The following is a 20,324-nucleotide window of genomic DNA, read 5'->3' as shown; positions in this document are numbered from 1 at the left end:
ATCAAACAGATGCGATCATTGATTACAATTATTCATTTTATTTCTAACAAAAGTATGGAATCAGAACTATATATTTTTCAAAAATATTTTAATTTAAACCTTAAATCAAATAAATTGGAGATTTGACATAATTTCTTTTTCTAAAAAATTATTTTGACATAAGTCGTCTCGAAGAGTATCCGAGTCAAAAATGATGAAGCGTAATAATCAAGGGGTATTTACATGCATGCCACACAATTCTTATTCATCTAAACTTTCATATTTACATGAATAAGACTCAAATATTTAATATTATAAAAAATATAATAGTAGTATTAACTTGAAAAAATACACCTTTTCATGTAAAAATATATAACAATAAAGTGTAATAAATAAAAATATCAAATGCAGGTGTCAAAATGTAAATACATAGGATTTGTGTGATATGCATGTAAATTTTCCAATTTTACCCTGACACCAACCATTAGCAAGTAGCCTACCTCTTTTCATTCTCAGTTCTCTTATGATCTCGCCCAAATTCACAGAAAAAGTCGATCCAGAGATTTGAAGCAGCAAGAGGAAGGGAATCCATGGTGTCCATCGTCGACCACCGCGGCCGCCCTGCATCCAAATCAACCTCAGGCCGATGGAACGCCGCCCTGTTCATAATATGTAATTACATTTTCTTGAACTTTTCCTCACCTTTAATCATCTTCATCAAAAGAAATTTGAAGCAGGATGGATGGATCTCATCCATCAATGGGTTCTGTTTCAGGGCTGGAGATTGCAGAGAGGTTTGCATACTTTGGAGTTTCTTCCAATCTGATCATTTACCTGACCGGACCGCTCCAGGAATCAACAGCGGCCGCTGCAGCGGCGGTGAATGTTTGGTCTGGTGTTGGTTCGCTGTCGCCGATTGTCGGAGCCATTGTAGCAGACTCATATCTTGGTCGGTTTCGGATGCTTCTGGTTGCTTCTGTTCTCTTTGTGCTGGTCAGTTTCTCTTTTGAAACATGAATCCTCTTGAAAGATTCTGAAGAAGACCATGTTCCTAAAATAAATTCAAATTGGGCAAAAAATTGAGGCTTTGGGAACACATTATGGAATGCCAATAAGTGATTAATGGGGTATTTATATGCAAGCTACCTAATTCTTATGTATTTAAATTTGGCTAATATGTTAAAAAATGAAGATTTGCAATGTAAATAAGAAATGATATAGGCATAATGGATTTGTAGCTAAGACTGCAAGGACTTAACCATAGGAAAATATTAATATATAATCCTTGTAGAAGGAAGATGAGCTTTGGGCGACCATGTATCATCTTCTTAATTTCCTCTTGCACTCGTAACTGAATGAAAATTGTAATTTTTCAATAAAAAAAAGAGATAAAATAAGTAGAATAATTTTATTTTTTTCTGAATTCATCATAATCTGTTGCCATATCCCAATTATCGTGATAAATCCATTTTTTATTCAATTTTGCTGAGTGTTTTTATTGAAGATCAACGATTGATGTTGTCAGTTAGCCAAGATATTGATCGAAAAGATGAAAGAGCGAAAACTTCGATTGGAGAACTCGCTTCTTCTGCCGCAGTTGAACTTCCTATGAAATGAAGTGACATTAAGGAACCTTTGAGGTTTCATGAGTTTTATACTCAGATTTGTCCGTGAATCACACATAAAAAAATGGAGCATAAAAATGAGAGAGAAACATAGAGAGAGAGAGATATTGAGGTATTTTCATATAAGGTTTCCGCCAACCCCATTATATATAATGATCCTCTATTTATAGGAAAGTAGGATTATAGTGAAATGATAATTATACCTCGAACCCCTTTAATTGGTCAGCCCCTAATCGATTAGTTTAATTCCACGCAACATATGAATATCTGGTGAGTCGTCTTCTTGCCGGTCAACCTCGACCTAGGCCGCCTCTAACTCTATCAGCATGTGGGTCGGCCAGCCACTCGACCCTTGGTTACTTGTCCAATCAATCTTTGGTTGGTGTCTACTTTCGTTCGATCGTCTTCCAGGTACCTTTATTTATTCTCTTGGAGTTCTATCTAGCGACACACCTACTCCACGCCATTCGATCTTCTGAAGATCTGGTGAAGGGTATTTTTATTGTATATATTTTAGTTCTCTGATTTTCTTGTACATTAATAGGCTCCGCTACGATGACAACAAGAGAATTAAATACAATAAATGACTATTTATCATTAAATAACCTCAATGATTGATACTCCCTTGATTTTCATGCTATTTATTGTTATAAATAAGACATAGGCCTCTTTTTGAGCTGCACATAACATGCTATCCTTTGTGAATTTTGTGCCCCCTTCTCTTCATTGGTTGCTCCTCTGCCCTAGAACTCTCGATAGATAAGCTTATGAAGTCCTAAATGGACATTCCAAACAAGATCTTTACTCAGAAATTACTCTCAGAAGAAAGGAAGAAAATGTCGTGAGGGTGAGCGAAAGAAGAAAGCGGTGGTGAAGAGAAGGATAATTTCATTTTCGGATTAGGTGGATTCTTCCAGGGCAGCTCCAAATGATGTTGAACCGATCGCCGGAATGAAGACCTGTCCGTTCAACCCATCGTCGTGATACCTGGCTCACCAAAAGACTAGAACCTTCAACTGAGCACCGGGTTATTCTGCTTTCGCAGGAAGCTCATCCAAAAAAGCCAACAATGTCAGAGATGTCAAGGGCTTTAGGTATTCGAAGTTTCCGACGAATTGATAGCTTTCTTTGTCTTGCTTAACTCTTGGGTTTTTCCTAATATTACAAAAGCTTTGGTTCTGTTGGATTCGAACAAGGTCCTAGTTGAGTCTGCGAGTTATGGGGAGCAGGTGGCTAATGGGGTCAATCATCCAGCCAAGAAGGATGCTGTCGACTGACCTGTAGATCATCCGTTCCCTCGAAACACTCACGAGGACATTGTTGAAGGAGCTCACGTGGACCATAAGGTGCTAGCTCATTGCCTAAGTGAGATTGAATACTCTTTTGCATGTGAGGCAGATATCCAACAGGGCTCAGCGGCGAATGATCTACTTGTTAGCACGACACATTTGGAAGGAGAGGTTGTGGCAATGAAATAGATGATATTCGTTCTAGAGTGATGGCTCGTAGATTTGCAAGAGAGATCCTGGATTGCCCAGGCCAGACTAAGGGTCTGTTTGGGGCAGCTTCGGCTTATTGAATAATTTGCTGATAAACTGATTAAAAATAATCTAGTGATAAGCTAAGTGCGGTGACTATTACAAATTTTTATTTTTTTTGAAAAAGTCAGACCGTTGCCAGAAAGCTGTCACCACACCTAGATAGGTACGGTATGAAACTATTGTTTTCAGCGTTTTGAAAACGCATAAGTTGTCAAAACGCAATTTATCCAAACAGGTCAGGTGTGTTTTCAAAACGCCACCGCACCAAATAAGCAGCCCCAAACGGGCCATAAATCTAGTAGACTGGGGCAATTCAAGTTTAGGGAGGAGTTTTTGTTTCAAAGGTTGTTTCAACTGGGTCATGTCTCGGTTGAGGTTGCTTCAGATCCCTATGTGGGCTATTTACTTCCCTTGGATTGAGTCAAAACGAAGGGTTATTTATTGTAATAATTCTTTTTTATTAAAGAAATAAAATTTGAAATTTCATGTCATTTCTTATCATATAGTTTGTCGATTTTTCCCTTAACGCGACGGTTGGAATCTCTCTGATCTTACAAAAAAGGGTTACAATGACGATTGATACACTTTCTTCATCATCTTCTTACATGGCTCCAAGTATTTTCAGCTCTTGACATGGATCTTCATTGTTATTCTTCGATGGACTCATGGTTATTGACCTTTCCAACTTGTTTAAGATGAACAAGGATGAGGTTATTGAATATCAGAAGAGTCACGTCTTAAATCCTTCTGTTCACCTTCGTGTCGCAAGTCAGGACGAGAAAGCAAACAACCTGAATAAGAACGAGTTGGTAGTTTATAGGGACCAGTTCTAGTTAGATCTCCAACTCCCATTATGTAAGGAGCTGTGTGGCACCTCAACTTCTAGAAGGTAGTCCCGACACAGGTGATGCCGAACTCTATTGCACCATGATGACCTTTGTAATCTTTGCTCGTCCAGTGGGGATTGTGTTGAGATTTATATATAGTTTAGGGTCCTATTTGTAAATAGGAAATATAGAATAAGTATAAGGATTTTTTGTAAAAAAAGTTGTAAGGCTTTATATAAGCCCAAATCTTTACAGAATAGTTGAAGTTTTTGAGCAATTATTTCTATTTGGTATCAGAGCCCTATCCATAGTAGCCCGTCGTCGTTGGTGTAGAGACACAAAATTTTGATTTTCCTCTCTTCCGCTTCATCATCGCGAAGGGGACTAGTGCTTGCTGGAAATGCAATGAGGAGATCACGGCTTGATGGGAAGGCAACTACAGGATCGCGACTCGCTGGGAAAGCAATTAAGGGATCGCAACAGAGAACCCTCGCGATACAACCATTGAGAAGGCAACTTCGGGATCACGATTCGCAGCAGAGAACCCTCGCGACAAAGTCTCGACAATCGTTGGGAAGGCAAACCCTCGCGATTCTCGGGCATGCTCTAGGGCTGAACCCATGACACCTTCCGTTGTTGGATCGTCGTTGAGTGGTTTAAGCAGCTCAATGCAGGGCAGAGGTGATGTGCACGTGAAATTAGAGCAGTGGAGAAGAGAACTTTGGTTCTACATGCGTGAGTGGACGACGAAGGCTGGGGAATTGTTAAATTGAGGATGTAAGGAAATGAAGATAGCGTGGGAGGAAAAGGTTTGGAGCCTCTAGGGAAGATAGATCCTAAAGCTCTGAAGCTCTTGGTCGGGCTCATACAGAGAGCTAGCATCTCGACAGGAACTGCTACCTCAACACCTGCACCTACACAGGAGAAGCTAGATCTCCTTTCTGTGAATCTGAATGTTGATGGACCGGACACATGTCTGAGTTGGTCAGGTCGGATCGAGGCTGCTCTAGTAAGGAAAAAATTAGAGGGATATCTGACAGGGGTCGGGCTAAAGAGTGACAGTACTAAGAGGGATGAGTGTAGGACCACACATGTCTTGCTTTATACCTAACTACTCAACTTGATGGTTTCATCGATTGCCTCATCAGTGAATCACATGAAGAAGATCTATGTTGGAGCTGAGAACCATATGAGGGTGTTCTAGATTCAGCGTGATATATAGTCAGTGGTTGAGAGCGATAGATCGATTCAGAAGTACATAGATTTGGAGCAGCTGTGGCGGATTTTAATCACTTCTCATTGATGTTGAGCTGTGCTGATCCGGGGTACAAGAAGGTGGAGATCTTTGTATAGATTAAGACTATGTAGTTTTTTGCTCATCTAAACCTGACCTTTGATCAAAGGAGATATGTACTCTTAGCTCAGACAACAATTCCTTCACTGGATGAGGCCATCACCGCCATGATAAAGGAGGAGAGTCGCATGAGGCTATACTCTAAGCTGAGTATACTTTCAGGTACGCAATCGACTTTGGCTACCTCGAGCTCAAGTATGACATATGCCTAGGGGGAGACTTACAGGTGCTATAACTATAAATAAGTGGGACACGTAAGAAAGACTTGTTCAAAGCCACCTAAGGAAAGTGGAGAATGGATGTTGATAATCTAGAGACCGTGGTTGTAATCATGGGACCAAAAGGGTGGAAAAGGGAGCCACCTAGCAAATATGGTAGTAGAGAACAAAGGAGAGAAGGACCAACGAGGATCATGAGTTCCTGGAGATGTTGAAGGGAAAACAGAAAGCGGCAGGTAAGATGACTGAGGATGCATCCACCTTAACGTCATCCCAGGGGAACACTGTTACTTATGCTCACTCAGCCAAAGATACTCTCGATACACATGTTCTTGTTTCTATATCCAACACAAGATCACCAAAACAAATAGTAAATTCTGATGCATCTCGACATATGACGTGTTACCAGTGAGTTCTCATCGTATACTCACCTAACAATTTCATAGAACATTCAGACCACTGATGGTACAACACAGCCTGTGGTTGGTAAGGGTATAGTGAGGTATATCAATTCTATGACTATGTCCAATGTGTTGTTTCATTTGATATTTATAAGGTCATTTTTCAAAAGAAGATGATTAGTCGGAGAGTTGGGACTGTTACGTGGCATAATTGACTCTGATACTTAGATAGAGAGCGGATGAACTCAACCTTGACGACCATGGTAGAGAGTGTTAGAGTAGGAAAACTGGGGAGTGCGGCGAATGTGTTGCTGCTGCATCACAAGCGCATGAGAAACTCTTAGTTTAGTTTATTGAGTCATCGTATTCTTCTTTGTATGAAAAGAAAAATAAACAAAAATTTGTGTGTAATGTTTGTGAGTTTGAAAGCATACGAGAAGCTCTTATATTAGTTTTGGTAATATGAGTTCTTGTGTTTTTGAAGTGGACCACTCAGATGTATGAGGATCTTGTTCTACAACTTCGATGAATTACTATAGATATTTTGTGACTTTCATCGATTGTTTTTCTCATATTATTTGGTTGTATCTGATGAAAAACAAAAGTGATGTGCATACCTGTCTTAAAGACTTCTACAAGGTGATTCAGACAAAATGCAGTCTAGTAGTGAAGGTATTAAGGTTTGATAATGAGACAATATACAAACAAGACGTTTGGGGAGTACTTGTTAGCCTAAGGGGTACAACATCAAACCGCATATACATACACACCAACACAAAATAGAGTAGTATGGGGGAAGAATAAACACCTTCTAGAGTTAGCCCGAAACATGATGATTTCAATGAATGTCCTAAAGCATATGAGAGGGCATGTTGATTTAACAGTTACTTAATTGATCAACAGAATGCCCTCAAGAATGTTGGAGTGACAATCTTCTTGTGAATTGTTGAAAAGAGATAATAACGAAATCCTCCAATTAAAGATATTTAGTTGAATATGTTTTGTGAAATTAATAGAAGAACAATACGGAAGTTAGATCCCAAAACTGTAAAGTGTGTTTTCGTGAGTTATTCTGCCACTGAGAATGGATATGTTTGTTGGAGCTCAATAGAGAAGAAACTGTTTGTGAGCATAAATTTAAATTTTAGAGAATTCAAATCGTACTACACCTTGGAGGTGACTTTACCCTTTGGTGACTCCATATAATGAAGGTATGAGGCGAGAGGGGGAGAGTAGTGATGGTGAGAGATTGGTACATGTGGGAACGTAATGATGCCTTGTTCTGTTGTGTGAGAAGAATCGACTCAGAAAGTACCAAAAAATGAGAAAAATGGGCCAGAAGGTGGTGGGATTCAAGCTCAAGGAGAGCTGAGGGTGCTTACGAGGAGGAGGCAAAATGAGAGAATAGTGTCTGTCGTGCCACTCGTGCCAATAAGTCTCTTGTCTTGGTCTATTCCGACTCCTAAGACACCTACACCATCCACCTCAAAATTCGATTACACATGTGATATAATTCCTCTCTTTTCTACTCCCACTCTCATAACTTGATGGAGAAACTTTTGCAACAATGCGGGTCATCCTCCTAATCGTTTTGGTTTCTCGCATGACATTGACTAGTTTGTCTCATATTCTAACATATCACATTTACACGGAACATTCATTGCATCTTTAGACACTATGTATACCCAAGTGCTCGCATGTAGCTAAGGAGGATCCAAAGGAGACGGCAACCATGCTGGAAGAACTTGGTGCTCTTGATAAGAACTGAATGTGGGAGCTCACGTTGCTACCAGTAAGAAAAAAGGCAATCGGGCGCAATTAGGACTTCACAGTGAAGCAAAACTCAGAAGGAAAGATCGATCGCTGTAAAGCACGGTTGGTGATAAAAGGATATAGTGACATCGACTATGATGAGACATTTTCACCAGTGAAAAAGATGAGCACAGTCAGGAAATTCATCTCTCTAGCTATGAATAGTGGATGGAGGTTACACTAACGAGATGTGAAGATTGTGTTTCTTTATGGAGATCTGCTAGAAAATATGTACATGGAGATACCTCCAGGCTTCAACACAAACCAAACAGTGGGCAATATATGTAGACTGAAGAAGACACTGTAAGATTTGAAACAGTCTTATTGAGCTTGGTTTTACAGATTTAGGAGAGCAATGGTAGACATGGGCTATCAACATATCAAAGCCGACCACACAGTATTCTTTCGACAATATCGTGGTTACATTACTATTTTTGTTGAGTATGTAGATGATATAATTGTCACTAATGATGATGAGGGAGAGATTGCTCAGCTGAAATCAAGTTTGTGCAAAGAGTGAGATGAATGATCTGGGACAACTTAAATACTTCCTCAGGATTGAGGTGGCTCGTGGAGCAAATGAGATTGTTTTATCTCAAAGGAAGTATGTGCTAGACTTGCTCACAGAGACAAATATGTTGGGATGCAAGCTTGTAGATTCACCAATTGATCAGTTGGGAAAGTTAAGCGCAGAGGCAAGACAACTAGTTGGTTGTGACAAGTACCAGAGATTGGTAGGTTATCTCATCTATCTGGTCACTCGCCCCAACATATCATTTGCAGTAAGCGTGATGAGTTGTTGCATGCATGATCCAAGGAAGTCGCATGGATGCAGAGGTATCAAATTCTGAGGTACCTGGAGAGTGCACCGAGGAAGGGGTTGATCTTCATAAAAAATGGGCATTTAAGCATTTAGGGCTACTCTGACTCTAATTGGGCTAGCAGTGTTGATGACAGGAGGTCCACATCAGGATATTGCATGTTCATATGGGGTAATTTGGTCACTTGGAAAAACAAGAAATAGTCTGTAGTTGCAACGTCGGCGTAAGAGGCAGAGAACAGGTTCATGGCCTTACGAGTTGTTGAGATGTTATAGCTAAGAGCTCTATTGGTAGAGCTCCAGATGGACCAAAGAGCTCAAATGAAGTTGTAGTGAGACAACAAGTCAGCAATTAATATTGCCAACAACCCGGTGCAACACAAAAAAACCAAGCATGTGGAGATTGATAGGTTTTTCATCAATGGGAAGTTGAATACTGAATTACTGGAGATAAGTCATGTAGCTGCTATAGAGAAAGTAGCTGACTGCCTCACCAAGGGACCTAGCTCATTAAATCTACCTAGGTTGTGTGAAAAGATGGGCTTAGTAGTCATCTTTTGTCCATCTTGAGGGGGAGTGTTGAGAAGTGTATATAGTTTATGGTTCTATTTGTAAATAGGAAATATAGAATAAGTCTAGGGATTTATTTGTAAAAAATGTGGTAAGGCTATAAGTCGAAGTCTTTAATAAATAGTTGAAGTTTTTGAGCAATTATTTCTGTTGTTAGTGTTCTCAATGGAGCTCTTTAACTACTTATATGTCTTCCGAACGTATCTGAGTGGATATGTTTGACTCTCGTTTGTAGGTCGATTTCATCTTCGAAGGCTTGAGAATAAGTTGAAAGATTGGAAGCTCAGGTTTTCCTTCGCTCACATGAAGGGTTGTTGGTCAATCAGGATGATGCCAACCTATGTCTCTCTCCCCAAGACTAATCAGTGGTTGACAGAGCATTAGCCTCCCAAATTTACCACGAGATGAGTGAAGCTGAATGGAAGGTCTCTAATGCCATTCAAGCTGAACGAGAGAAGCAAGATGAGGTCTTAGCTACTGAGAAAGCAAAATAGAAGCCACATGACGACCTCCGAGGTATAGACCTTACTCATTCAATTTCTTGATCTACTGTTGTCATCCAATAGACGGAGACTGACAAACTGATTCTTTTTTAGATGCCAGTGTACTGACGAAAAAAGATGCATGCACTTATTGCAGATACCCGGAAGGTGACGGGTTGATTGGCGGTGCAGAGTTTCATTGGGATGAGCCCGACCAACGTGAATCAAGTCATTGTCGAGAGGTGTCAGGCAATCCTTCGGAGGTAGCGCTACTTAGCGCCAGCCCCTCCGGAGAGGGCCTGATTTCTTTGGAGATGAGGAGCTCTGCTTCAAACTTAAGAAGGACAACCTCTTGAAAAGCCCCCAAGGAAATAAAAAAATCATGTGGATGCATACCAACATGAAGGGATGCAGAAGTAAAATCCCAAATTAGTGAGAGAAAGTATTATATTGTGGCTACTATGTGAGGAGAAAAGAAGAGAGAGAGACAGAGAGAGAATGAAATGTAAATAAATGAGGTAAGGATTTATAGTGGTTAAATCTCAAGACTAATACCATTTTTTAAGATAATCAAAAGACAAATTCATGAACGGAGGTTGGTGAGACTATTGAGAGGAATTCCCAAAAGAAAATTCTAAAGAGACATATTAAAAAGGTTTCTTAAGTGTCGCCTCTAAAAGGAATTCCAGAGGGCACCTTTTATTACTTAAAAAGCTCATTGCTAGCATAATTAAGATCAAATAAAATTTACAAGAAAAATATTTTGACATGATTCTGAAATTGAAGCATCTCTCTCCAATTAGCCAAATATTTTGTCTCACGTTCAAGCAAAGAGAAAATGAGTTGGCCAAAAGCATATTGAGACAAACAATCAAAAGGTTGGTTAGATGCATGATTGTGGCAATTGTGCTTTCCCTAATTAGTAAGAGAAAACGTCACTTTTTGCCAAAGAAAAACCCATTTAGTGAAGTTACAAAACATTAAAGTAGGCCAGCACATGTCGTTTGTATATTAAATCGTTCGAAGTAACAAACCCTTAGTTGGTAAGGGAACATTTTTCTTGCATAAGCTCCTCCACAAAGTAGATTAGCTAGAATTAGAACAATAAATAGTAAAATAATTGAAGTTAAAAGGATACTTTTGAACTATTAAATTTTAACAAACCCTAAATGTTCCTTTGATGGATTCTCATCTAACAGAGATTCTAGTTACCAAAAAAATCAAGTCTTTCAATTGAAGTTTATTCTCTCAACCCTAAAGGTTCCTTGATAACTTCTCATCTAACGATGATTCTAATTATAAGAAAATCAAGTCTTCCAATAGAAGTTTATTCTCTCAAAGAATCTTTCCATCAAACACTTGTCCTATTTAAAATGTCGATAATTGATGTTCACAACCACATAAAATGTTACATATTTTTTGCAATTTTTTTTTTAATTCTATTCATCTTATCTTAGATAAATCTATTTTTCCCCATTAGTTTAAAAATAAACTTATTTATGAGCAATTTTACTTTTTGACATGCATGTGGCCTGAATCTATTTATAAATAACTTATCTTCAATAGATGCTCCTCTCATCATTCTTTAAATATAACTATTTCTTATTTTGTCTTTAGTATTTTTGCCCCACACAAACTTCTAATCATCTCATTTTCTCAACACTCAATTTAGCTATTGACAAAGCTTCTTCTCTCCAACATTCGATCAATATAATACAAACAATTAATTAAAGGTTTATAAATTTGTCCTTCAAATCTCAGTAAAATTTCCATATAGAATACTAATCCTATGAAACTTTCTTATTTTAATTAGATAGCCTTGAATTTAAAAGTTATATTGTCATTTGTATCCAAATTTTATTTTATGTAAAATATCCAAGATGCTTAATCCTATCAAATTTAGGATCCACTTATTCTTTAAATAATAATGGCAGACAATTAATAATTTCATATCCTTTAAATTGCATATTATATACTCTCTTCATCCCACCAATCCTAAGCCCTATATCTTCTAATGATTTTTGCAAATCTTAGTATCCCATGTTTTTAGAAATATGCCTCATCGGTTAGAACTGGAATCTATGAGAGCATATTCCAAGCCATTTCACATTGCATATCCTTCGTAAATATCCTGTATAACAATTCAAATAGATATAAATTCAAAGCTAATTCATATTGTAATTCTACTATAATTAAGAACTCCTTTAATTACTATATAACCTGTTTTACCTCTAGTCAATGCTTAATCATATATATGCTTGGCAACTTCAGAAAACCTTTGGCATGCAACCTTCTCTTGAAGGCACACCAATAATGCAATATATTATTTTTCTGAATTCATGAAAAAAATTTATCGTTATTGATAAATTTAAAATGATAGTGGTCAGCTGGTTTTGTAAATAAATATTACTATTGAAAAGCAATAAAGAAAATTGTTAGCCATATATGTGTTCTTCTTCTCAGCAAATTGTTTTAAGCCCCATACAACAAAAAACATTTTCCTCTGAAAAGAAAAAAATGGCATCCATAAAAGGGTTCAAAGAAAATAGTAGCCACCATAGATGATTTATGCTTCCCTCAAATTTCATCTTAACCAGAAAGAAAAGGTGCATCTTCCCATGCAAAAAATGCATCAAAATAGTAAGGCGTTTATTCAAAGCAAGATGTTGTGTAAAATACAAGAAAGTTCTACAAAAACTTAAGGCAAATCTATTATCTTGTAGTTTATTGAAAATGCCTCGCTTTTTTTTCTCAAGAAAATGACGGCCTTGTAGAACCATCTTGTACTCTGTGAGAGGTGCTGTATTTTTTCCACGTGCAATTCCTGATATAGTTTTTTTCCAAGGTAGAAGAACTTAAATGTATGACAAGTTTTATATTTCATAGAGATATTATAAACGAAATTAGCGTTATTCTAAATATCTCTACTATGCTAATTTCCCAATGAGAGGTGCAGCATTCTGAAAGGGAATGTCAGAACGAAATGCCATTCAAATCTAGTATTGGTTTCTCAAATAGTAGTATCACATGCAAGGCATTACGGATTAATGGTGTATGCAAATACTTGAGAAAAGTTTTTGGAATGGTCGTTTGCATTCCTAACAAGCTTCAAATGTCTTCGACATATTTCTAACATGATATTTGATGAAACGAATAAGCTGCAGGGTTTGGGCTTGCTAACCTTATCAACTGTACTGCCTGGTTTCCACCCACCAAACTGCAAGCAGACTGCACATGACATGGCTTGCAAACCAACTACTTTTCAAGTCTCAGTCTTTTACTTTTCTTTGTCAATAGTGGCACTGGCTCAGGGTGGATACAGAGCATGTGCCTTGGCTTTTGGAGCCGATCAGTTTGAGCAAAATGATGCTGAGGAAAGTGCATCTAGGAGCTCATTTTTCAATTGGTGGCTGTTTGGACCAAATATAGGCCTTATCGCAGCATTTGTTTTCTTGACATACATTGAGGAGAATATTGGCTGGAGTATTGGGTTTGGAATATGCTGCATTGTCATGGCAATTTCTCTTATCATCTTCCTTCTAGGAATCAGAAAGTATCGTTACCACACTTTAGAAGAAGAGAGCTCCTTTGCAAGAATTGGCAAGGCAATACTCACTCTCGTTCATAGCTGGAAAGCCCGAACTCGTGGAAACTGTAGAGGCGATTATTTCTCATCTACAGAAGCAGCAGAGGTGCTTGTCCTGCATGAACCTGACCCTAATAAGTAAGAACATAAGTCTAAGAAGTTATATTCATTTTGTCATAATGAGGATAGGGAAATTGATGGGAGCAAATCTTCCATGCTCATTAGCTTAAACTGGAAATCTAACTGCATGTTATCTTAAAGTACTTTCTCGGTTAATTATATACCCAACTGTGCCAGTAACAGATCTAAGTGTTTTGCTAGTTAGTGCCCCCAAAGAGCTCATTAATACATATAAAATGCATCTAATAGGCCACAAAAAAAATATATAAAATATTTCTATCACAAAAAGAGTTAATATTTTAATTATTTACCTTTTTAAAGCTTTGGCTGTTTGAAATTGTTGAAATGTATTTAGGACCATTTTTAAAATATATGAATTTAGAAATGTAAGATATTAGAAGTTATTAGTATTGATTCATTTCATTTCCGGGTATTTCCTATTTATACAAAATTATTAGTATTGATTTATTTCCTTTCCGGTTGTTTTCTAATTTTTGTATTTCCTTTTATCTCCGGGAGATTATTAAGAAAGGACTTGATTCCAAGTTATATGAGTGTTATGTCCTTCCTATTTTATAATTCATGTAACCTGTATTTATACCCTCTTTTCATAACAATGAAATTTTCCTGTTCAATTCCCAAAATCTACATTGTATCACAAACACAGGATCTAACCCTAGTCGTTAGGATTCTTCTCCAGCCACCGAGCTATTGGCCAATGGCCCTACAGTCGCTGAACTCTCTTGCTACAGCTGGACTACCCGCCGGATCTTCCCTAAGCCAACAACTAGAAGCCCTTTAATTTTCTTCCCTACAAGTCTTCCCGAGCCAAGATCCTTACCTTCAGCCCCCGGACCTCCTCCCAAGAATCGTCGAAATCCTTTCCTGCAGCTGGATCTTCATTCTACCTGACTATGACTTGGTTACTTTATGGATGGAATGTGACCTCTGCTATAACTCACATGAGACTCTTCTGCAAATCTTTCCCTCTTCCAAAAAAAATCTTGGAGATCTTGTGTTCCAATTTCTAGCTAACTTGAATAAGAACCTTAATGAAGTCTGCAGCCATATACTAAGTCATGACCCTCTTCCTTCAACACGAGCAGCTTTCATCGAGATTTTTCACGAAGAAAGCCAAAAACTTTTCATGCTCAACAACTAAACTACTTCAGTCGAGCCGCCAGCATTCATCTCCAACAATACTCCACACTCTACCACGTTGTCGTGAACTAACTACTTCACATGTGACTTTTGTCACAAACCTTGCCACACTTGCGACAAGTGTAGGAAGCTCCATGGGAAATCAGCGACTAAGTCTTCAGCCAAATCTTTTGCTGCAAAAGGCCTCATCACGACCTTGAAATACACTAAAATTCAGCCGATCCCTATTCGGACCATTCTTGACTCACCAAATACTATTAAGAATCAGATGGAATACTTAATTAAGCTGCTTGGATCATGTTTTTTCTCCTCCCGCTCGTCGATCTCTCATGCCCGTCAAGATAACATCTCTATGACACCTATTGCTTTTCCTTCTAGCCCGTGGATTATTGATTCCGGTGTCACGAACCACATGAACGGTTGTTCTCATTTTTTCTCGATATACTTTCCGTGCTCCGGGCGAGATTATATTAAAATTGTTGAAGGCTCTTGCAATTCATTGTGAGTAAAGGGTTAGTTTTACTAACAGCTGGGCTGACATTCGAATCCGTAATACACATTGATTTGCTTAAGTGTAACCTCTTGTCAGTAAGTTAACATGTGACCTTGATTGTGTTGCTCTTTTTTCTCCTCATATTTGTATCTTTTAGGATCATCATTCGAGAAGGGTGATTGGAACTCTAAGCAGGTAGTCGGACCCTTATCCAAGAAAATGACATGGATAAAACAGACACTCAATCTCATAGTTGCAGTTTTCCCTTTCTATTGCATGTTCCATTTTGCTTTTATATTATCATTTGGGTCATCCCAATTTTCACTATTTAAAATAATTGTACCCTTTGATGTTTACTGATAAAAAATCATCTTCTTTTAAATGTCAAATTTGTCAATTAGGTAAATATCAACGTGTACCATACCCACCTCACCCCTACACTCCTTCCTCTCCTTTTTCACTTATTCATAATGACTTATAAGGACCTCTCAAACTCCAAGATATACCAATAAACAGTGGTTCCTTCCTTTAATTGATAACTACACTCGGATGACTTGGATCTATATATTAAAACATAAATTTAAAGCTGCGGTCACTTTTTAAAATTTCCACTCTTCATTTTGACCCAATTCAAAACAACTATTCAAGTCCTTTGGACTGATAATGACCATGAGTACTTTAACTCTATATTGGGAGAATTCTTGATTAAAAAGAGCACCCTCTATCATAGTTCCTGTACGGATACCTCTTAATAAAATAGGATAAGCAAGTAGAAAAATCAACACCTTCTCGAAGTTACTCGCTTCATTATGTTTCATACTAATATTCAAATATATTTGGAATGAAGTCATCCTTATCTCCACCTACCTCATCAACAGAGTTCCCACAAAAATCCACAACTTTCAGACCCCTCTATCCATCTTGATGTCGTATTTTCATACCAATCGATTATTCTCGATATTAGATCCCAAAATATTTGGATGCACAGCCTTTGTTCAGAACGCTTCCTCCGCTCGTAGTAAACTTGATCACCGCTCAATTAAATGTGACTTTCTCGGCTATTCTGCCACTCAAAAAGTCTATTGGTGTCTTGATTCTACCATTAATAAAATCTTTGTCAGTGTCGATGTCTCATTTTTTTAAAATGTCCCCTTCTTCCCTAACACTGCCTCAAGTGAGGGGAAACTTGAATTTCAGAACATTGTTCCCTTTCCGTATTGGACATTCTACCTACTGCTATGACCATTGTGTCCGAGGAACCCTCAACCCCACTGGATTCGCCACAAGCCAGACCAACATCAACTCCATCTGCTCTCTGTATTTATACTCTTCGTACAAAACCCTATGTTGAGACTCATCCCAATGCCCTTATCTTTGAGCTCATTGCCCCACCGTAGATCTTGGAATCCGCTCCAACCAACGTCCCCAGAACGATGCTTTCTCAACTTATGGTGATCACTCCTAAACTGAGTAAAGAGTTGAATTCCCTCATCGAGGAACGCAAACAGGTACAGTCATCCACTTTCTATCCCATGGCAAAATACATCTCGCTCCACAGCTTATCTTCAACCTACTAAGCATTTGCCACTTCCTTGACGGATCGTTGTCTCCCATTCAGTATTGAGGCAAAGTTGGTTGACCTATCCTAAAAGGCTGTTATCATGGACGGGATGAATGCTTTTCGACGAAACCATACTCGGGGCAAGGTTGATCTTCCCTTGAGAAAAAAACGGTAGGTTTTAGGTGAATTTTTGGCACCAAATTTAACACTGATGAATGCTTCAAACGCAACAAGGTGTGGCTAGTCACCAAAGGATATTCACAAACTTATAGGGTGGACTATGAAGAAACATTTGCTCCGGCAGCTAAACTAAATACTATTCGGATTCTGTTATCCCTAGCCATGAATCTGGATTATCCCTTCAACGGGTCAAGAATGATTTCCTTAATGGCGATCTTGCTGAGGAAGCGTATATGTCTCTCCCACCTGGCTTTAATTACCTCTTCCCGTGGAAAAGTGTGTCGATTGAGGATTTCTATCTATAGCCTGAAACAATCCCCACGGGTCTGGTTCAGCAAATTTACACAAGTTACGGTGGGTCATGGTTTATCTCAAGCTTAATCTAATCATGCGATGTGTTTCCGCCATTCATCCAGCGATTGTATTGCCATCCTCATCATTTATGTCGATGACATCGTGCTCATAGGTAACAATCAACAGGCCTCTGAATCTCTCAAAGGCATAATGGGCGCATCTTTTGAGATGAATGACTTGAGTTTTCTCCGGTCTAGGAATGAAAGTAGCTTGGTCCTCTCGCGACATTAGACTTTTCCAGCGTAATATCTGATAGATTTACTAATTGAGACTATCTGAAATTAATTTTTGAATTTTTTTTATATCGTTGATCTAAATTCATGACCCTACTTGTCAGTGAAAGAGAGAAATAATGGCTAAAAGAAAGGGCATCACCTTGCAAACAAAATCAAATCTTATATTGTTTTGAGATTGAAAACTAATGATACATTTCATATTTTTTTATAACTTCATTTATTAGAAACAAAATAAATTGCTACATTGATGCCACACATTTTCTTCATTAGATTTACAGTGGTTCAATCTCAAGAATAAAGTGCAATCTTTCACACTATAAAAACAAAAAAAACCATGCAATACCCAAGGGAGCTATCCTATATACATATATCAATCACGACGTACCATCTTCCTAATCTAATTTTCTGTCTATCCACATAACTGGAAAACAAAAACTATAATTATGCATGCCTTACAGTCAATAGTAGTAAGTTTTACTTTAACTACATTTACCAGATTATTTCCATACGTTTCTTTTATGTACAAAGTCTGAAGAAGTTCTATTCCTTAGTTATCGACAAATGGAAGAAGCAAAGGAAGTATTTCGATTATTGCCAATATGGACGAATTGCTTAGTCTATGCCATTGTATTTGCACAATCAATAACTTTCTTCACAAAGCAAGGAAAGACGCTTGATACAAGAATTGGCTCCAATGTCCGACTTCCACCTGCTGCACTATTAAGCATTGTCTCAATCGCTGTCATCGTGTTTATTCCCATGTATGAACACATCATTGTCCCTCTAGCAAAAAGATATCGCAAGGAACCTTTGGGAATCACAATGCTACAAAGAATTGGTATTGGAATGGCAATTTCCATAGCCTTCATGGTGATAGCTGCTCTAGTAGAGAAGAAGAGACTTAAAACAGCACAAGAGTATGGGCTGATTGACCAACCAAGTGCAACGATTCCAATGAGTCTGTGGTGGTTGGTTCCACAGTATGTTCTGTATGGTATTTCAAATGTGTTCACCATGGTTGGAATGCAAGAATTTTTCTATGATCAAGTGCCAGATGCTCTGAGAAGCATAGGGGTCGCTCTTGCCTTCAGTGCATTTGGCATTGGAAGCATTCTAAGTGGTTTTCTTGTTTTAGTAATAGACAAGGAAACCCGCAAGAAAGGAGAGAGTTGGTTCTCAGATAATGTAAACCGAGCTCATATAGACTACTTCTATTGGCTGCTTGCAGGACTAAGCATGGTTGGGTTAGTAATCTATCTCTTCACAGCAAACTTGTACATATACAGGAAGAAAGGAGCCAAAATTTAGTTGATGGATGTATATAATGAAATTCATGTGTCCATGTACTTGTACCAATAAATTCATCGCACATGTTTACTTAGTGTAAGCAGAGCACAACGCTGGCCTCAATTGAAATAGTTAGTATTTTTTGCACATAAACAAAAAATATCATGATAAGAGAAGAAATTTGTGTGTGTTGATGGTGCTCAGTGGTTAATGAGTAGAGGAAGAAAAGTATACTAAAAGGAATTAGTTACAACTTCTTTCTAGCTGAGAATACTTCCTCGTTCTCATTCTAAAAGTACTCCTGCAAAATTATTGAATCCATGTTGGAATTGACCATACGTCGCATTTACCATGGGTTTGTTCTTTCTAACAATGTCAATGACATCAACACCAAATTGAAGGAAACGGGTGTAAAAACCAAAAGTTTACCACCAAACGATCTAATCCAATGACAGACTTACAGAGGTGATTTTGAAAACATTTGCCGAATTAGTTCATCACAATTTATGTAAGGCTTTCTGGAGTACATTCCCACGGCTCTATAAAACATTCCGTACGTTCCTAACAAACAATCAGCGGGAGATGTTCATGAAACCTAACTCCAAAGCCCTTACAGGAAAGAAAATTCTAATTGGAACGAAAGAGACGGTAAGATCAGCGGTTTAGTGAGAAACACATCAAATTGTTGCAAAATAGTCCGTGAAGCTTAAGAATGTCATTGCAGGAAACCTCAAGGAGCGGAGTTCATTTCCCACTCATTAATCTTCCTTCAGCCCAACAATCCAAACACAGCAAATACAAGATTCGATCAAGGAAACAAAAACAAAACTAATAATCAAATAAACAGATCTTGAAATTGCCATCAAGGAAAGGAAGTACAAGAAAATACCTTCGATAAAACAATGACGGGAAAATGCAAGCGCAGAAAGAACTCCCTTCAAATTATCTTACTCTCAAACACTTAGCGAGCAGCAGCGCCATGAATTAGTTAGCTACAGAGATGGCCTGACGCCATCGAAAAAGGCGACGAGCAGAATTAAAAAAAATAGCAAAGCGCGTGTGCAATGCGGAATAAAGTTTTCAAAAAGCTGAAAACAGCTTTTTTTCAAAAATAATTTTGGCAGCTTATAAGTTTTCAAAAAGCTGAAAACAGCTTTTTTTTTCACGCCTAATGACAGCTTTCTGATTGCGGTCAGACTTTTCCAAGAAAATAAAAATTATAATAGCTACCGCACCTAGCTTATCAGCAGATTATTCAATAAGCTGCAGCTGCCCCAAACAGACCCTAACTCTGGCCAACTACGGCCATCGGCGGTGCCGTCTTGACCACGATGTCGTCGTACGCAGATACAGTTCACTCGACATAATATTTTCTCCATTTTTATACCCCACCAGCAGCTTTAATTTTGTATGGATAATGAAAAGGGGCATTTACAGACATATGATATAATTTTTATTTATATATATAACACCTAAAAAATTATATTTCTTGCCCGCCACTCAAATCTATAAAATTACATGAAAATATACTTTTTTATGTATAAATTTTTTACACTAATTTGTTATAGCTGTAAAATACATAAAAATTATGTGGTATGCATTCCAAATGAAAATTTAAAGGTAATTTTACATACATATCACACAAATTATAAATATATATATATATATATATATCAAAAAATTCAGAATAATAGCTTCTTACACTCACCTGATTTTA

The 20,324-nt window shown here is 37.9% G+C and overlaps 1 protein-coding gene and 1 long non-coding RNA gene across 3 annotated transcripts; one reads left to right on the top strand and one right to left on the bottom strand.

The window, feature by feature from the left end:
• The first annotated feature begins 547 nt into the window (after positions 1 to 547).
• On the top strand, positions 548 to 18,798 carry LOC110025907 (protein NRT1/ PTR FAMILY 5.10-like). Of its 2 annotated transcripts, none has more exons than XM_020726602.1 (4): positions 548 to 651; positions 755 to 972; positions 12,794 to 13,353; positions 17,872 to 18,798. In XM_020726602.1, the coding sequence occupies exons 1-4, from the start codon at positions 570 to 572 to the stop codon at positions 18,626 to 18,628; spliced, it is 1,617 nt and encodes a 538-aa protein (XP_020582261.1). In that variant the 5' UTR covers positions 548 to 569; the 3' UTR covers positions 18,629 to 18,798. The 2 variants fall into 2 exon arrangements, with proteins under 2 accessions (XP_020582261.1, XP_020582260.1); XM_020726601.1 differs by having other exon boundaries at positions 12,788 to 13,353.
• LOC110025908 lies at positions 13,093 to 19,678 on the bottom strand. Its single transcript, XR_002294159.1, has 3 exons — positions 19,497 to 19,678; positions 13,246 to 13,340; positions 13,093 to 13,168 (listed from the first exon to the last, which is right to left on the bottom strand). It is a non-coding gene; the product is annotated as an uncharacterized LOC110025908 (long non-coding RNA).
• Positions 19,679 to 20,324: the final 646 nt, after the last annotated feature.

This window comes from Phalaenopsis equestris, unplaced genomic scaffold (assembly GCF_001263595.1).
Source record: "Phalaenopsis equestris unplaced genomic scaffold, ASM126359v1 Scaffold000341, whole genome shotgun sequence".
Taxonomy (NCBI): Eukaryota; Viridiplantae; Streptophyta; class Magnoliopsida; order Asparagales; family Orchidaceae; genus Phalaenopsis; species Phalaenopsis equestris.
The sequence above is the reverse complement of the archived record's forward strand: the minus strand, read 5'-3'. Positions and strand labels throughout refer to the sequence as shown.

Coding starts and splice junctions, on each gene's coding strand:
- LOC110025907 (XM_020726601.1), top strand. CDS start 570: ATGGTGTCCATCGTCGACCACCGCGGCCGCCCTGCATCCAAATCAACC. Junction 652..754: donor CGCCGCCCTGTTCATAATAT/GTAATTACATTT, acceptor GTTCTGTTTCAG/GGCTGGAGATTGCAGAGAGG. Junction 13,354..17,871: donor CATGAACCTGACCCTAATAA/GTAAGAACATAA, acceptor TCTATTCCTTAG/TTATCGACAAATGGAAGAAG.